General features: G+C 36.7%; 1 protein-coding gene across 13 annotated transcripts in view; it reads right to left on the bottom strand.

The window, feature by feature from the left end:
• Positions 1–16,718, bottom strand: part of SCAPER (S-phase cyclin A associated protein in the ER) — a 495,697-nt gene that overhangs the window by 331,977 nt on the left and 147,002 nt on the right. For all 13 annotated transcript variants that reach the window (XM_049852841.1, XM_049852843.1, XM_049852837.1 and 10 more), the window contains 2 exons: positions 11,118–11,273; positions 6,679–6,821 (listed from right to left, as the gene is read on the bottom strand). In XM_049852841.1, the coding sequence (XP_049708798.1) occupies positions 6,679–6,821; positions 11,118–11,273 (299 nt within the window). The remainder of the gene's footprint in view (positions 1–6,678; positions 6,822–11,117; positions 11,274–16,718) is intronic.

The raw sequence follows: 16,718 nt of genomic DNA, 5'->3' as shown, positions 1-16,718 counted from the left end.
GCTTCCAGGTTGAAAAGGGCCCACCGTCAAGACAGTGAATATAAACATAAAGATATATCATCATGAAATTATAAAACACCTAGAATAAAGAGGTTACGAAAGATGAAAAACAAGTTGTACATAAGGAATCAAGAATTACAAAATTGGACTTCTCAACAGCTAACAATAGAAGCCAGAAGATAAGAGAAGAATGCCTTTGAAATTTTAAGGGAAATGATTTCCCACCTAGAATTCTGTGCCTCATCACATTGTTGATGTTGTTAGGTGCCATCGAGTTGGTTCCAAATCATAGTGACTGTATGTACAACAGAACGAAACACTGCCCGGTCCTGCACCATTCTCACAATCATTGCTATGCTTGAGCCCCCTGTTGCACCCACTGCATCAATCCATCTCATTGAAGGTCTTCCTCTTTTTTGCTGACCCTCTACTCTACCAAGCATGATGTCCTTCTCCTGGGACTAACCCCTCTCAATAACATGGCCAAAGTATGTGAGACGTGGTCTCGCCATCCTTGCTTCTATAGAGCATTCTGTTCATACTTCTTCCAAGACAGGTCTGTTCATTCTTTTGGCAGTTCATGGCATATTCCATACTCCTCTCCAACACCATAATTCAAAGGCATCAATTCTTCTTCAGTCTCTCTTAATCATCGTACAGCTTTCACATGCATATGACACAAATAAAAACACCACAGCGAGGGTATTTTCAGCTCATTTTCTCTGTATGAAAAAAATTAGCTCCCATGAATGGTTTCTCTGCGAGCTATTCAAGAATATGCCCCAGCAAAATGAGTGTTTATTAAGGAAAAGAAATAAATAGACCCACAAAACCAAACATTTCAACACATGAGAAAAGTGAAACGAAGTTCTAAAATAACAACTGTGCAACAGACCTGAAGAACAACCAATTCAGCCTGAAGTAAAAGGACAGAAGGATTCAGAGGGTTGTCTCCAATAAGATTAGACTGAAAGATGTCAGATATGTTTAAGTGTGGTCGGAGATTTTCAGTTCTCTTTAAATGTTTGGGAATGAATCAGTGACTAGAAGGAAAAAAAATGACTTGACATTTATTACAGTGACAGAGTCAGGTTACACAGACAGATCAGTAAGGAAAAAGAAACATCAGATGGAGCCTGGAGGAACCCATGTGCAGGCTTACTATACTCTCCCAAAGTGTCCACACATAGTGCATCTCCCTCCAGTAGTGAAATGAAGTAACACATGTATAGTGTTTCTGCCCTGGGAAGCCCAATGAAACTCAGAAACAAAGGTTTTTTTGGAGGCTGGTCAAATAGAACTTTCTACCTATCCACAACTACCAAAATTCCATACTCCCAAAGGAAAAGCAAGTGTTCACCACAAATCACTGGTACGTACAAATGGTCTGCGCACAGTACAACACCCTCATCAGCTAGTAACAGAGGGACCATTTCAAAAGCCAAGTTCCTAGGCAACTATCAATCAATGGCCAGATGAGGACTACAATGTTAACTCTTTCTTGCAGAGAAACAAATGGGGAAACCAAGAGCTCTCCTTGCCTGAGGTTAAACTCCCAGTTGGGAAGAGCAGCAGACTAGCCAGAAATTTAAAAGAAAGACCTGAAAACAAGAGAGCCACAGGTAAGCTACGTAATTTCCACATATCCCAGACTGACTGAAAAACTAACGTATACACAAGAAAGATCAGACTGAACCCAGTGAAAAATGAATGCCAAGCAGATTTGAGAACTGGCTGCACTTCAAATATACTCTCCAGCCCACACACAGATCTATCGGCAGAGGGTGGAAGTCTTATAGGCTGAAGGTATTTGAGCACAACCTCTGCCCAAATCACTGGCTGATGACCAAATTATGTAGATGCTGGAAAAGTCCCCAGAATGTCAGGCAAAATAATAAAGACAAAAAATAAAGCAGAGACATGAACAGCTACATGCCATGGGGTAGACAGGTTCTGCAGTTTAAGTCAAGGCAAGAATACACAACAATTTGCTAAAATATGTTATCCAAAATCTCCATTTTTCAATAAAAAAATTAAGAGACATACAAAGAAGTATGCCCATGCTTAGGAAACAAAGCAGTCAATTGAGACTGGCTCTAAATGGGTCCATTTGTCAAAATAATTAAAGAAAATTATGATAACAACGATTCAACAAACAAGGAATCTGAACAGAAGAGTAGAAACAATTTTTTTAAAATTGTAATAAAAGGAGCCAAGACTCCACGAAGAAATGGTTGACCCTAGGGGAGATGCAGGATAAATCTGGAGCATCTTGTAGTGCCAGAACACAAGGAAGTGCTCAAAAAACAAAACGATGGAGGTATGCCAAAGGGACACAGGAGGAGCAATGGGAGCAATGAAATAAATAATACAGTATTAGATTATAACCGAAAGTATGAAACAAATGAGACCATACTGACATAAATAAATCAACTGGGGAGAATAGACAAATGTCCTGCACAAAACAGTTCCAAATAATTTATGTTGGTACTCCACTTTCAAGGGGGTAGAGCATAACTCTTCACTCCTTAGGTTTGGCCTATGCTTAGTGGCTTGTTTCCAAAGCATTTAGTATGGAAAAGGGAGAAATAAAAAAAAGTAATTTCACAGTGGAGAAACCTGGCAAACACTACCTTAGCTAGATGATCAAGGTAAACATCAGTGGTAAGTCCAACTGATAGCATGTACCCTTGACACAGGTTAAGAATGGCACTTCACCTCTGTGGTCTTCCTCCCCGAAACCCATAACTGCAGTCTAACAATGAGAAAAACACCAGACAAATCCTAATTGAGGAACATTCTACAAAATACCTGCATACAGCTCCTCAAAACTGACAAAGTCATCAAAAACAAGGAAAATCTGAGAAACTGTCACAGCCCAGAGAAATACAAAGAGACATGACAATTAAATATCTGAGGAAATAAATGCCCAATGCTTCCCAAATTTGATGAAAACATTAACATAGAGATATAAGAAGCTCAATGAACTTCAAGTAGAATAAACACAAAGAGAACCAACACCAAGTCATAGTCAAAGTGGCGAAAGACAAAGAGAAAATCTTGAAAGCAGAAAGAAAAGCATAACTTTAGTATGTACAGGGAAAAAAACAATATGATGAATGGCTGACTTTTCATCAGAAACAAGAGAAGTCATGATTCAAAATGCTGAAGGAAAAAAAAAACTGCACCAAGAACTCTATACATAGCAAAACTATCCTTCAAAAATGAAGGTAATATAGAGACATTCCCAGAAAAGCAAATACCAAGATAATCCACTGAAAGCAAAACTCCCTTATGAGAAATACTAAGGGAAGCTCTTAGGCTAAAAGGTAATGGTGCCAGAAGGGTACTTCAAATCCATAGAAAGAAACAAAGTACACCAGAAATGGTAAATATATTAAAAAAAAACATTGCTGAATGTATATATTTTCTCTTTTTTCTACTTTCAATAAATACAAGATTGTATAAAAAATAATCATAACATTATAATTGCTGAGTGTATGACATAGGTAGATGTAATATATGTGACAATAATAGGACAAAAGGGAAGGAAATAGAGTTATATGAACGAAGTTGCTATATCTTACTGAAATTAAGTTAGCATTAACCTGAAATGGGTTGTGGTGAGTCAAGGTGCATATCATAATCCAGAAAGCAACCACTATGCAAATAACTAAAATAATACAGTTAAAAAATCAGTAGAGAAATTAAAATGATACACCAAAAAAGTATTTGCTTAACAAAAAAGAAAGCAGTGAGGGATAACAAAAAAGACTTAAGTCATAAACAAAACAAATTTTCAAAACCAAAACCAAACCCACTGCTATCAAGTCGATTCCGACTCACAGCGACCCTACAGGACAGAGTAGAACTGCCCGGTAGAGTTTCCAAGGAGCACCTGGAGGATTCGAACTGCCAGCCTTTTGATTTGCAGCGGTAGCACTTAACCACTACACCACCAGGGTTTCCAAATTTTCAAAATGACAGACAAAATTCCAATCATATCAATAATTACATTAAATGACAACAGACTAAATACTTCAACCAAAAGGCAAAAATTATTCTACTGTATAAACAAGCAAAACCCAACTATATGCAGTAGACAAGAGACACACTTTAGATACAAAGACACAAATCGGATGAAAATGAAAGTATAGCTGTGATCCTACTGATAAAGTACTACTTATAAAAAGTGATATGTAGGCCTGTACTAATTTCCACCAATTAGCAATACTGAATGTAAGACTACATTAAGTAAACCACTACAGTGACACTAGGGTCTACATCAGGACTTTGAAATGGTTCGTTCTGGTTAGAAACCCCACTGAGAATTGGCATTTCCACCCCCAGATATACTGAATCAGAATCTACATTTTAACAAGATCCTCAGGTATTTCTTATGTATAATCAAATTTGAGAACCACTGCACTAGCAGTGAGCCCTGGCTGCACAGTGGTTAAAGCTACTGATTGCTAACCAAAGGGCTGGCGGTTCAAAACCACCAGCGGCTCCACAGGAGAAAGATGTGGCAGTCTGCTTCCATAGAGATTTACTGCCTTGAAAACCCTATGAGGTAGCTGTAAATCAGAACAGACCTGGCGGCAGTGGGAATTTGTCAGAAATGCAAAATCTCAGCAGGGGCTCGAACCAGAATGAACTGGTCCAAAGCCCTGTTCTACATGGTACATATTTTAAAGCTCATTCATGGATAATAGTTTTTTTTTTTCATTTCAGACACGGTGAACCAAATGAATTAGCCTGCCTTTTTTTTTTACCATTGTGGTTGCGTACTTAACAAGGTTAACAAAAAAATACTATGTTTCAATAGTTTTGCATGGACAACAATGTGGAATCTGAAACTAATATATTTTTATGTAAAGTTTTTTTATTTTTATTTTTCAATAAATTTTAGAAACAAAATAAAGTAAACACGTTTTTACAGACCTAAGTAAGTGTAAAAACATTTAGAAGGAAGGTTCATAAACTCAGAGACTCAGTATCAAAAATATCAACTCTCCCTACATTAATGTGTAGATTCAACGCAGCTTTAAAATTCTGATAGTTTCTTTTGTAATGCAGAACTGAGCAAGCTGATTCTAAAACTAATATAAAAGCACAGAAGGGTCAAGAATAGCTAAAACAGTCCTAATGAAGAGGGATATTATCAGAAACCAAGAATTCTAATAAAGCCTTGAAAATTAAGGCAGAGGATAAAAAAAAAATTACCACTGAACCAGATAACAGAGCTGCAAAGGAGACAAAGACGTACATGGAAACTTAATTTATGTTAGAAAGTTTTGCAGATCAGGAGAGGAAAAGCAGATTTTTCAATAAAGTGCACTAAAACAACTGCGCAATCACATGGAAAAAAAAAACTGGATTACTACATCAAAAAAAAAAAAATCCAATAAAATCAATTCTCGGTAGATAAAGACTTGACTATGAAAGATCCCGAATCAAAAACCAAACCCACTGCTATCAACTCCGACTCAAAACTATAGAATTTTTAAGAATATTTTATGACTCAGGGAAGGAGCCCTGGTGGCACAGTGGTTAAGTGCTTAGATGCTAACAAAAACGTTGGTGGTTCAAACCTACCCAGTGACTGTGCAGGAGAAAAGATTCGGCAATCTGCTCTCATAAAGATTACAGCCTAGAAAAACCCTATGGGGCAGTTCTACTCCATCACATTGGGTCACTATGAGAATAAAAACAACTCAACGGCACCTAACAACAACATCTACAACATGACTCAGGGCAGAAAAGGATTTCATAAACAAAAAGCACAAATTACAAAGAACAGTAGTTCAATTCTACTACATTGTAATCAAGAATTATGTTAATTAAAAGACATCATAAAGTGAGTGAAAAGGCAAGCCACAATCTATAAAGATATTTATAATATGTTAGTGACAAAGGGCTAGTATCTAATAAAGATAATTCCTAAATATCAGTATGAAAAAAAAGATCCCAATAGAGAAATGGACACAAAACTTGAACAGGTACTTCACAAGAAAAACTATGAGCAGCTCCAAAATGTATGAAAAGTTGCTCAGCCTTGGTGACACGTAGAAAAGCACATTAAAAGCACAAGGAACTATCATTTCACAGCCACCAAATCTGCTAAAATTAAAAGGTCAGAAAATGTCACGTCAGCAAGGATGCAGAACACTGCATCTTGTGCAAATGATTTAAAAATGTGGAGAACTGATGATAATTAATCATAATCAAAATGGTAACATGCTCACCAGACTGTTCCCATCAAAACACCAGTGCTGTGGCTCTTGTGACTTAGCCTTTGATACATAACAATTTCCAAACCTGACCCTCTAACCTCCTATCATTTATACACCAATATCTTCCAAAGAAATTTCCTTGGCTCAAGCTAGCAAGAGTCAAATTCTATTTCTTGCAATCAGAAACATCCTGAAATACCAAGTCTCTCAACCAACAGAAATTTTCACAAGATTTACATATTGAGTATGATGTCACAATTCCTGGAAATGGAACTGTAGTGCATCTCTGGTATTTGTGACTATTTTTTTTTTTTTTTTAATTTTAAATTTCTAAATTTTCTTTCATGTATGACAGCAATGGCATTGTTTTATGGCCTGATCTCAATATTCATTCAGTGAAAAATGTTCACCAGGATGAAAATCAAGATAGCAAATGAGGTACCTAGCTCTTTCCCGGGCTGCATCCTCACGAGCTTTTTCCTTTTCTTGCCTCTGCTGTTCAATTCGGGCTTCCTGTTCTTTCCTCTTCATCAGTAATTCTTCTACACGGGCCTGCCGTTCTGCCTCTAGAGCTCTCTTACGTTCCTAATGTAAGAAATTTTTAAAAGATATTAGAATTATGTGTAAAATGAAAATGATTAAAAGAACATGCCACTGAAACAAACTTCACATGTTCAAGCCAAGTAGATGCCTGCTTTGCTACCCTATAATTCTTCTCAAAATTCAAAGACCAAATTTCAGTGATACCTGGTTTTCATATGTCATTTACCCATGTTACATATAATTATAAGAATAAATGCTATTTAAGCAGATACGAGAGCTGCTAACCAAGAGGTCAGCAGTTCGAATCTACCAGGCGCTCCTCAGAAACTCTGTGGGGCAGTTCTACTCTATCCTATAGGGTCGCTATGAGTCAAAATCGACTAGACGGCAGTGGGTTTGATTTTTTCGTTTAAGCAGGTACTATGTTATACATATTCTGTGGGAATCTTATATCTATATTCCGGTTAATGATTTCTAAAGCCTTGTGTTAGCAGAGAACAATAAAAATATCTGAATATGATAAAAAAAAAATAGTTAACAGTTTTTATTTCCAAACTAAGCTTTTATAAAGGAATTATACAGCTTGTGGAAAGAAGAAAGAAGCAATATAATATAGCATAGTGGGTAAGAGAATGGGCACTGGATCAGATTTCCTGGTTTGGTTTCCTGACCTTATTATTCACTGGCTAGGTGGCTCTAGTCAAGTTATAGACTCTGTGGGTTAGTTTTCTGAAAGATAAATAACAATAATGAGATCAGGTGAGATAATACATGGAAAGCACTTACCACAGGACCTGTCACATAGTAAATGTTCAATAATTATTTATCATCACAATCATTATCACCACCATCGTCATCAAGACAGAAGATACTTCATTAAAATAGAGCAAACTTCAATGTCAAATATTACATCCTTTGTATATTTTGGAAACCCTGGTGGCATAGTGGTTAAGAGCTAAGGCTGCTAACTATGAAGGTCTGCAGTTCAAATCTAGTAGGCACTCCTTGGAAACCATATGGGGCAGTTCAACCTGTCCTATGGGGTCACTATGAGTCAGAAGTGACTGGACAGCAATGGGTTTGATTTGCGTTTTGGTGTGTGTTTTTGCCTAGTAATAGCACTCTGCTAATTTTCACCATTTTGCTAGCTGTACAATCCATGCCATTCCCCAGGTAACTAACTTCTATCATGCTATTTCACATCACATTATAATTTAATATTTGCCATAAAGGTAGGGATCATGTGGAGAGGAAAAGCTAGACCTTCTGTAATAGGAGCGCTCTGTATTTTTATACTTCAGTTAGCTTGGCACTCAGAATAAAATAAGACATTGGACTCTAATCAACTAGAGATCAGGGATGAAGATGGGAATGCCTATTAATGCCCACAAAGAGCAAGAATTAATACATTCAGAAAATATATTGATATAATTTCCTAAAACCACCAGTAAAATGAAGGAGCATGAAATATTACTAACATTTCTAATATTAACATAATAAAAAAGCTCTGCATAATCTTTCCACTAACTGCCTGTAGGGCTCTCGCATCTCCTTTTGTATGGAATGCTCTCCCACATCACTTCTCATTTGCACCCGTTACATTTGTCAACACTTAGTTGAGGTATCACCTCCTCCGAGAAGCTTTATCTGACTTCTCCACGCCCTCTCTCCTCCCAATATGAGTAAGCTGTTCTCTTTGTGCTATGCAGAATGCCTCTGTTATATCACTCATCATAATGGGTTAAAATTTTAGAAGAACAGGGCATCAGGGTTGGAGGAAGACTCATTAACAACCTGCATTATGCAGATGACACAACCCTGCTTGCTACAAGTGAAGAGGACTTGATGTACTTACTGATGAAGATCAAAGACCACAGCCTTCAGTATGGATTACACCTCAACATAAAGAAAACAAAAATCCTCACAACTAGACCAATAAGTGACATTGTGATAAATGGGGAAAAGACTGAAGTTGTCAAGGATTTCATTTTATTTGGAACCACAATCAACACCCATGGAAGCAGCAGTCAAGAAATCAAATCAAAAGATGCATTGCATTGGGCAAATCTGCGGCAAAGGATCTCTTTAAAGTACTGAAAAGCAAAGATGTCACCTTGAAGACTATGGTGCACCTGACGCAAGCCACGGTATTTTCAATTGCCTCATATGCATGCAAAAGCTGCACAATGAATAAGGAAGACCGAAGAAGAATTGACGCCTTTGAATTGTGCTGCCGAAAAATACTGAATATACCATGGACTGTCAAAAGAACGAACAAATCTGTCTTGGGAGAAGCACAACCAGAATGCTCCTTAGAAGCAAGGATGGTGAGACTGCATCTTACATACTTTGGACATGCTGTCAAGAGGGATCAGTCCCTGGAGAAGGACATCATGTTTGGTAAAGTACAGGGTCAGTGGAAAAGAGGACGACCCTCAATGAGATGGACTGACACAGTGGCTGCAACAATGGGCTCAAGCACAGCAACGATTGTGAGGATGGCGCAGGACCCGGCAGTATTTCGTTCTGTGGTCATAGGGTCGCTACGAGTCAGAACCGACTCAACGGCACCTAACGACAACAACAATATGTGTTCCTCATCAAGAGTGAGGATATATCTTTCACCTGTCCTTAGGCTAGGGCAGTATATGGCTTATAATAGTAATTCACTAAATGATAACTTAATGATGAACAAATTAATAAATATTAATTACAATAAAGTATATTCGTATTTATATTTGGATATTACAAAAAAATTTGTCTACATCAAAAATGTCAGGTCCACAAAGAGTCCATGGGAAAGGTTTGTACTGGGGAAAAATATTTAAATAGATTATGAACAGCAGAGCAGTTCATGACTTAACCATTCTCCCCAATCTGAAAATGGGAGCCAACTTAGGGTTTATTATAGAGAGTAAAACCTAAACAATTAAGTTATCTGATGATACTACAGGGAGTCTTAGTGGCACAGTGGTTAAAGCACTCAGCTACCAACCAAAACGTTGGTGGTTCGAATCCACAACCTGCTATATAGAAGAAAAGATGTTGCAGTCTGCTTCTGTGATGACTTACAGCCTTGGAAACTCTATGGGGCAGTTCTAGTCTGTCCTATGCAGTTTTACTCTGTCCTATGGGATCACTGGAAACCCTGGTGGCGTTGTAGTTAAATGCTAAGGTTACCAACCAAAAGGGTCAGCAGTTCAAATCCACCAGGTGCTCCTTGGGAACCCTATGGAGCAGTTCTACTCTGTCCTATACGGTCACTATGGGTTGGAATCAACTCGACGGCAACACGTTTGGTTTTCTGGTTTTTTATAGGGTCACAATGAGTCACAATTAACAGAAGGTTTCATTTGGTGGATTGGATAATACTATAAGTAACAAAGACTGCTCAGTTCTTTAAGGTCACTGTTACAGATCGAATTGTGTCCTCCAAGAATATATGTTGTAAATCCTAACCTCTATGCCTGTGGCTGGAACCCTGAGGATACAGTGGTTAAGAGCTTGGCTGCTAACCAAAACGTCAGCAGTTCGAATCCACCAGCTGCTCCTTGGACAAGGCAGTTCTACTCTGTCCTACAGGGTCACTATGAGTCAGAACTGACTCAGCAACAGGTTTGGTACACCTATGGTTATAATCCCATTTGTTATGTTAATGAGGCAGGATTAGTGTAAAGTATGTCTTGAGTCAACCTCTTTTGAGATATTAAAGAGATTAAACCCACAAACAAGCAGAGGAGAGACTGGGGAAGAGATGTCAAGCCACATGAAGATCAACCAGGAGCAGAAGCTCAAAGAGACGAGGACCTTCCCCCAAAGCCGACAGACAGAAGGCATTCCCTTAGAGCTGGCACCCAGAATTCAGACTTCTAGCCTCATAAACTGTGAGAAAATACATTTGTTTGTTAAAGCCACCAATCTGTGGTATTTCTGTTATATCAGCAACAGATAACTAAGACAGCCATGTACATACATACAATTGGTTTAAAAACAATCTTTTTTTTTTATTAGAGAAGAGGAGTGTATTTTTCCCCAACCTGATTAGAGAGGAATAGATACTAACTGCAGTCCAGGGCAGTTTAGTCCTTCATCTGGTTGAGGCTAGAGATTCTAGTTGTATGACTGCAGCCCACTGATGCAAGCACCGAATCACCTCATTTGAAGGAGTACGCACTTTCTTTTGGCAATCAGACGTCATGTGTCCAAACAGAGCTATACTAAACCATGCACCCATGGGAATAGGTACCAGATTTTACTCTGTTTTGGATCCACAGCACCTAAGCTCAGGGCCTTGGATATGGCAGGAGCTCAATAAATGCTTGCTAAGTAAAATTCTACCTGCACAGCTTCATCACGGGCTTGCTTTTCTTCTTGTCTTCTCTGACGCTCTTCCTGTAGCTCGTTAAGCCTCTGCTCATATTCCTTCAATTTTGATAAAACATCATGGCGTTTATTCTGGGCTTCAAGGGTATTTATAAAGGCAATCTCATTTACCTTCAATAAAAACAAAGTGATTTTCAAATCAAGCTAACTTTAAGAAACATCATAAAAATAAGAAATTTAATAATAGTTTATATAAATAATGAAAACGAGTGGTAAGGCATAGAATAAAAATTAATGACTTATGGGTCTTTTCTTATAATATTTACCTTAAAATAGATAATAATCCAGTGTACATAACAAATTCACAGGCCTTAATAAGAACTAAGTTGAAGTTCTGTCACTTAAAATATATATAAGTCAAGAAAGAATTTAAGATTGTGATATAGTCATCTTACCAAATTCATCTAGTATCATTATAATTTACAACTATACAAATCACATTAATGTTTAAACATGTATGTACATTTTAGTTCTAGTGAATTCAAAAGAACAAGACTTTAAAGAAAACAACGAAGCATTTTTCTCTAACATACACTGAGTGACACTGTATCATCAACCTCACGTGAATTGATTCATAACACCCATGTTTTGCTAGAGAGTACAGTTTTTATGAGAGTATACTTAATGATAAATAAAGCTGGAAAAGTTAGTTGGGGTCAAATTTCTCATTCCTGAAAGCCAGAGGGAGAGAAGGCTACAGTAAAAACGTTGGAATAAAACAGGGGAAGTGAACACTGACAGAAGCATAGGCCCTGGGAACCCATGTTGGAGAGAATAAAACCTATCACAATAGATTTTATAAGTCTCAGATGAGAAAGTACGAATACAATTCTAACTAGGCTATCCCATTCTCCACGCCATAAGGTGACATAAAGGTAGACCAATCATATACATATCTTTCAAACTGTACTCAAAGTAGAAGACAAATAGGAATGTTCAAGGAAAACTTTACTATATCAGGACAAACATGTTAAGCACAAGCAAGATGAAGGAAAAGGAATGGCATTTAATACACTAAGTGAAAGAAACAAAACTCAGAGGGAAGAGAATGTGAAAAAGCCAGATAAAAATTCTAATCTGGAAGAAAACATAACCCGAGAAACGGCAGAAAGCTCCCTAGGCAAACCTTTTAATATAAAACAAATAAGCACCTAATTTTAAAGTTGCGAAGGACAGAGGATAAAACAACACATTGATAAAATAAATGAAGTTTAGAAAGCTAAGGAAACAGAGGTCAAAAATAACACTATTATAGAATTAATTAGAAACAGAATAAAGATAGTGAAAATCAATTTACTGTTAGAGGAAACGCTTGTAGCAATCACAGTTAATGCAGATTTTTTAAATGTCTAAAATAATAACCTTTGAATATGGAGAACAAATCAATATAATCTAATATAAGGATAAATAATATCTATCAAGTTAAGATAGAGGAGAGAAAATACTCTAACATATAATACAAGAAATTTTCCCCAAAAGGAAGAAACGAATACTGAAAAAGTCTACTTCATGAAAAACTGATTCAGAATATCAACACCAAGAATATTCTTATTAAATTATAAAAGGTTAAGAAGTAAAACAAATTCTTTAGGTTTCCAGGAAACCCTGCTGGCATAGTGGTTAAGATCTAAGGCTGCTAACCAAAAGCTCAGCAGTTAGAGTCCACCAGGTACTCCTTGGAAACTCCATGGAACAGTTCCACTCTGCTTTATAGGGTCCCTAGGAGTTGGAATTGACTCGACGGCAATCGGTTTGGATTTTTGGGTTTTTAGGTTTCCAAGTGGTAAATGCAAGTCACCTACAAGAAAGGGGAAAAAAATCAGGCTGTCCTCAGGCTGCTCCACAGCAATGGTTAATGCTGAAAGAAAATGGAATAATGTTGAAAAGTTCTCAAGATATTGTGGATCATGAATCTGACCTCTAGCCAAGATATATATAATTCGAGCATAAATACCACAGGCCTTAAATATGCAAGAATTCAAGGAATACAACACATATGACCACTTCCTGAAAAAAAAGTACTTGCTAATAAAATTCAGCCTAAAAAAAAAAAAATCAAAACAGAACAAAATAGAGAATCAGTGAGCACCAAGTCCATTTACATATACAATAAAAACTGAACTGAACGGTTTATAGTTACATGGCAAAATGTTATAAATTTTAACAATGTAAAAATAGCAAAATTATGAAAAATTGTTGGGGGAGATTAGGATGATGGGAAGAAGTGTGGGTGCTAATTTTCTCATCTCTAGCGGGGTAAAAAGAAATGTTAAAAACTGAAATGGAGTTTAATAAATGTAATGACTCCAAACTCTTCATGTTTTTCATGACTTTAGAAAGATCTTATAGAAAATAATGCCTCTTGCAATAAAGAAACAAATTTATTACAAATTCAACAATTCCCTCGATTTCAGTTTCTTCTCCTTCTCTTAAAATTCAACTACAACTCAGATTAAGACTTTTTAATAATATCATAGATAGCATAATTCTACTTTATAAAGTTATCTATTCATATAATCTGAACATAATTCTGGAGAGCTGTCTGGTAGGCTGTTTGCCTAACGTTAATGGCGATTATGTCCTCTAAAATGAGAATGAACCATTTTCACTAGACTATGCCATTATTCTAAACATAAAATAATACTAAAGAAAGACAAAGTAATGCATTTATATTAAGCCTTGAAGCCAGTGGAAGGTCCTTGAACGTTTTTAAGCTGTGAAGTAATATAATAATGCCCTTCAGAAAGATTAATTTGGAGCGAGCTAGGGAAAAGGGCAAGAATATCAACTGCAAGTATTAGGAGGAAGATAAAAAGAAAAAAAAAAAACTGGTGACAGCTGCAATGGAAAGGAAAACACACAAGAGACTACAGAGTTACAGAATCTACAGCTAAATGTATACACTGGACTGGGGAAAAGGGGTTAGCAAAGACTAGCTTATCTTTGTGCCTTGTACACAAAAAGTGGTCAAAAAAAAGAACACTGAAGTGAAATAAATTATCTCAAGTTTACCGAGCCAAGGTTAACATGAGACTAGTGATATCATTATCCAAAATACAGAATTCAGGAAAAGTAGAAATAGTTTGAGATAGAGGGAGTAGCAAACTGAAAATATAGGAGAAAATGATATTACAAGGAATTAAAGAAGACATGAATGACGAGATAGTGGAAATGGGCTCAGAACACGCTTTTTAAGGAATTTACAAAAGGAAAGCGTAATTGCCTAGGAGTACTATGGCTAAAAACAAGTGTCTAGAAGTTAAGAAGACATGATCTTATTTATAAAGAGGAAGAAAGTAGGTAATCTAGGGGAAGAGAGCAAAGGTACAAGCACAAGAAGATAATTAATGCAAATCCCAAGACGAGGCAAGAGGACATAGACACTGGGCCCACAGGAGAAGGGCTGCTGGCATAAATAAGAGAAATGATGTTTTTTCTTCTAAGAAAGAAGAGAAATATCAAACTAATATGTTACAACTGAAAATGAATCAATGAAACCATTAAAACCTGAAAATAAAAGTCAATTTCATACTATTAAATAAAAGACTATGATCCAAGATAAAGTCAAGTTCTGAACTGCTCTGGCTGCAATATTAATCACCATCAACAAAATGCTAAATGACCTCTTTTCAACCATCAGTCCCCCCAGGAACAAACTAAAGAGTCGGAATCGACTCAATGGCAACAGGTTTGGGTTTGGTTTTTATTAATTTATTATAAGGACTCACAAAAAGTATATGTAGAAATCATATCTTGATTGTAAATAATATATTTGTCACATGCCCTAAATGAGGTACAGTCCTAGCTGAAATTAAAAGATTTTTTTTAAACCAAAACAACATCACCGGGTTATTAGTACTTTTTGATTGGTAATAGAACACAAGAAATGCATTAAGAAAAAATAAGTCACAGAGCACAAATATATCACTGCACAATTTGAGATAGGTTTTACAACAGAAGCGAGCATTTTAATGAATGTTTATAGTATTCCAGGAGCCCTGATGGCGTAGTGGTCAAAAAAAGAACCAGTGAGATCCTATATAGAGATCTACTTTGAGGAACTGGATAACACAATTGTTTACAAGACATTATACATCCCTACTAAAATGACTAAAATTTAAATGTGTTAAGTGCTCGGCTGCTAACCAAAAGGTCGGCAGTTCGAGCCCACCAGCTGCTCCACTGGAGAAAGATGTAGCAGGCTGCTTCTGTAAAGATTTATAGCCTTAGAAACCCTATTGGGCAGTTCTATTCTGCCCTATAGGATTGCTAGGAGTCAATCAACTCAAGGCAGTGGGTACTGCATGCCAGCGATGGCATTAATTGCTTTACAACATGTATAATCTCATTTAATCCTTTCAGCAATTTTTTTACATGTGGGTACTATTACCTCTATTTTATAGGTGAACAAATAGGCTCAGAGAGGTAAAACTATGCTTAAGGTCATTCTGCTCTGAGTGACAGAGTCAGGACTTGAATCCAAGTTTATCAAACATCAGACACTTCAGTCTTCACTATTAAAATAAACAATTATTTTTGAAGAAGCAGGACCCTTTGATATATGTGGAATCCAAATTTTCTGATTGTAAAAATCACCTGAAGGGCTTGTGACAAATAAAGACCCACAGGTTCCATGCCAGCATTACGGAATAAGACCCTGCAGAGAAAGAGCTGGGGAATCTGTCTTTTTAACAACGGGCCAGAGGTTACAATCAGGCAAGATTAGGAAATATTGGTGCCTTAGTCAGGGTTCTCTAGAGAAAAAGAACCAGGGAGATACTATACATAAAGGGATTTACTTTGAGGGATTGGATAACACAATTTTTTATAAGACATTATACATACCTACTAAAATGACTAAAATTTAAATGTGTAACTGTGTCAAATATTGGTGAGGATACAGCATAACTAGTCATTCTTTGCTGGTAGGAATGTAAAATAGTATATCCACTTTGGAGAACTGTTGAAAAGTTAAACATGAACTTATTATAAGCCCTTGGCTTATACACAAAGGCTCGTACATGAATGTTCACAACAGCTTTGTTTGAAACAGCCAAAAACTGGAAAAAAAGCAAATGCCCGTGAACACGTGAACGGATTCATAAATTATGGTACTTCCACATAGTACAATGGTGTACTTCTCACCAATGAAAAGGAAGGAATTCTCGATACACACAATAGCATGTATGAATCTCAAAATAACTCTGCTGAGTGAAAGAAGCCAGATGAAGGAATATACACTGTATGATTCCATTCATATAAAATCCTAGAGAATGCAAACATTTATAGTGACAGAAAGCAGATCAGCAATTGCCTGGGGACAAAGTTAGAGGAAAGAATGAATTACAAAGGGGCATGAAGAAACTTTTGAGGGAATTTTTCATTATCTTCATTGTACTGATAGTTTCAGGGGTATATACGTGTCTAAACTCATCACGTTGAATACATACGTACCGTTTACTGTCTGTCAATTACACTTCAATAAAGCTATTAAAAAATATACAGTTTATAGGATTATTTATGAATAAAATATTACACCTGGTAAGTTTTAAATGA

The sequence above is a fragment of the Elephas maximus genome, chromosome 13 (genome assembly GCF_024166365.1).
Source record: "Elephas maximus indicus isolate mEleMax1 chromosome 13, mEleMax1 primary haplotype, whole genome shotgun sequence".
NCBI classification, from domain to species: Eukaryota; Metazoa; Chordata; class Mammalia; order Proboscidea; family Elephantidae; genus Elephas; species Elephas maximus.
Note: the sequence above shows the minus strand (reverse complement) of the source record. Positions and strands in the feature narration are given on the sequence as shown.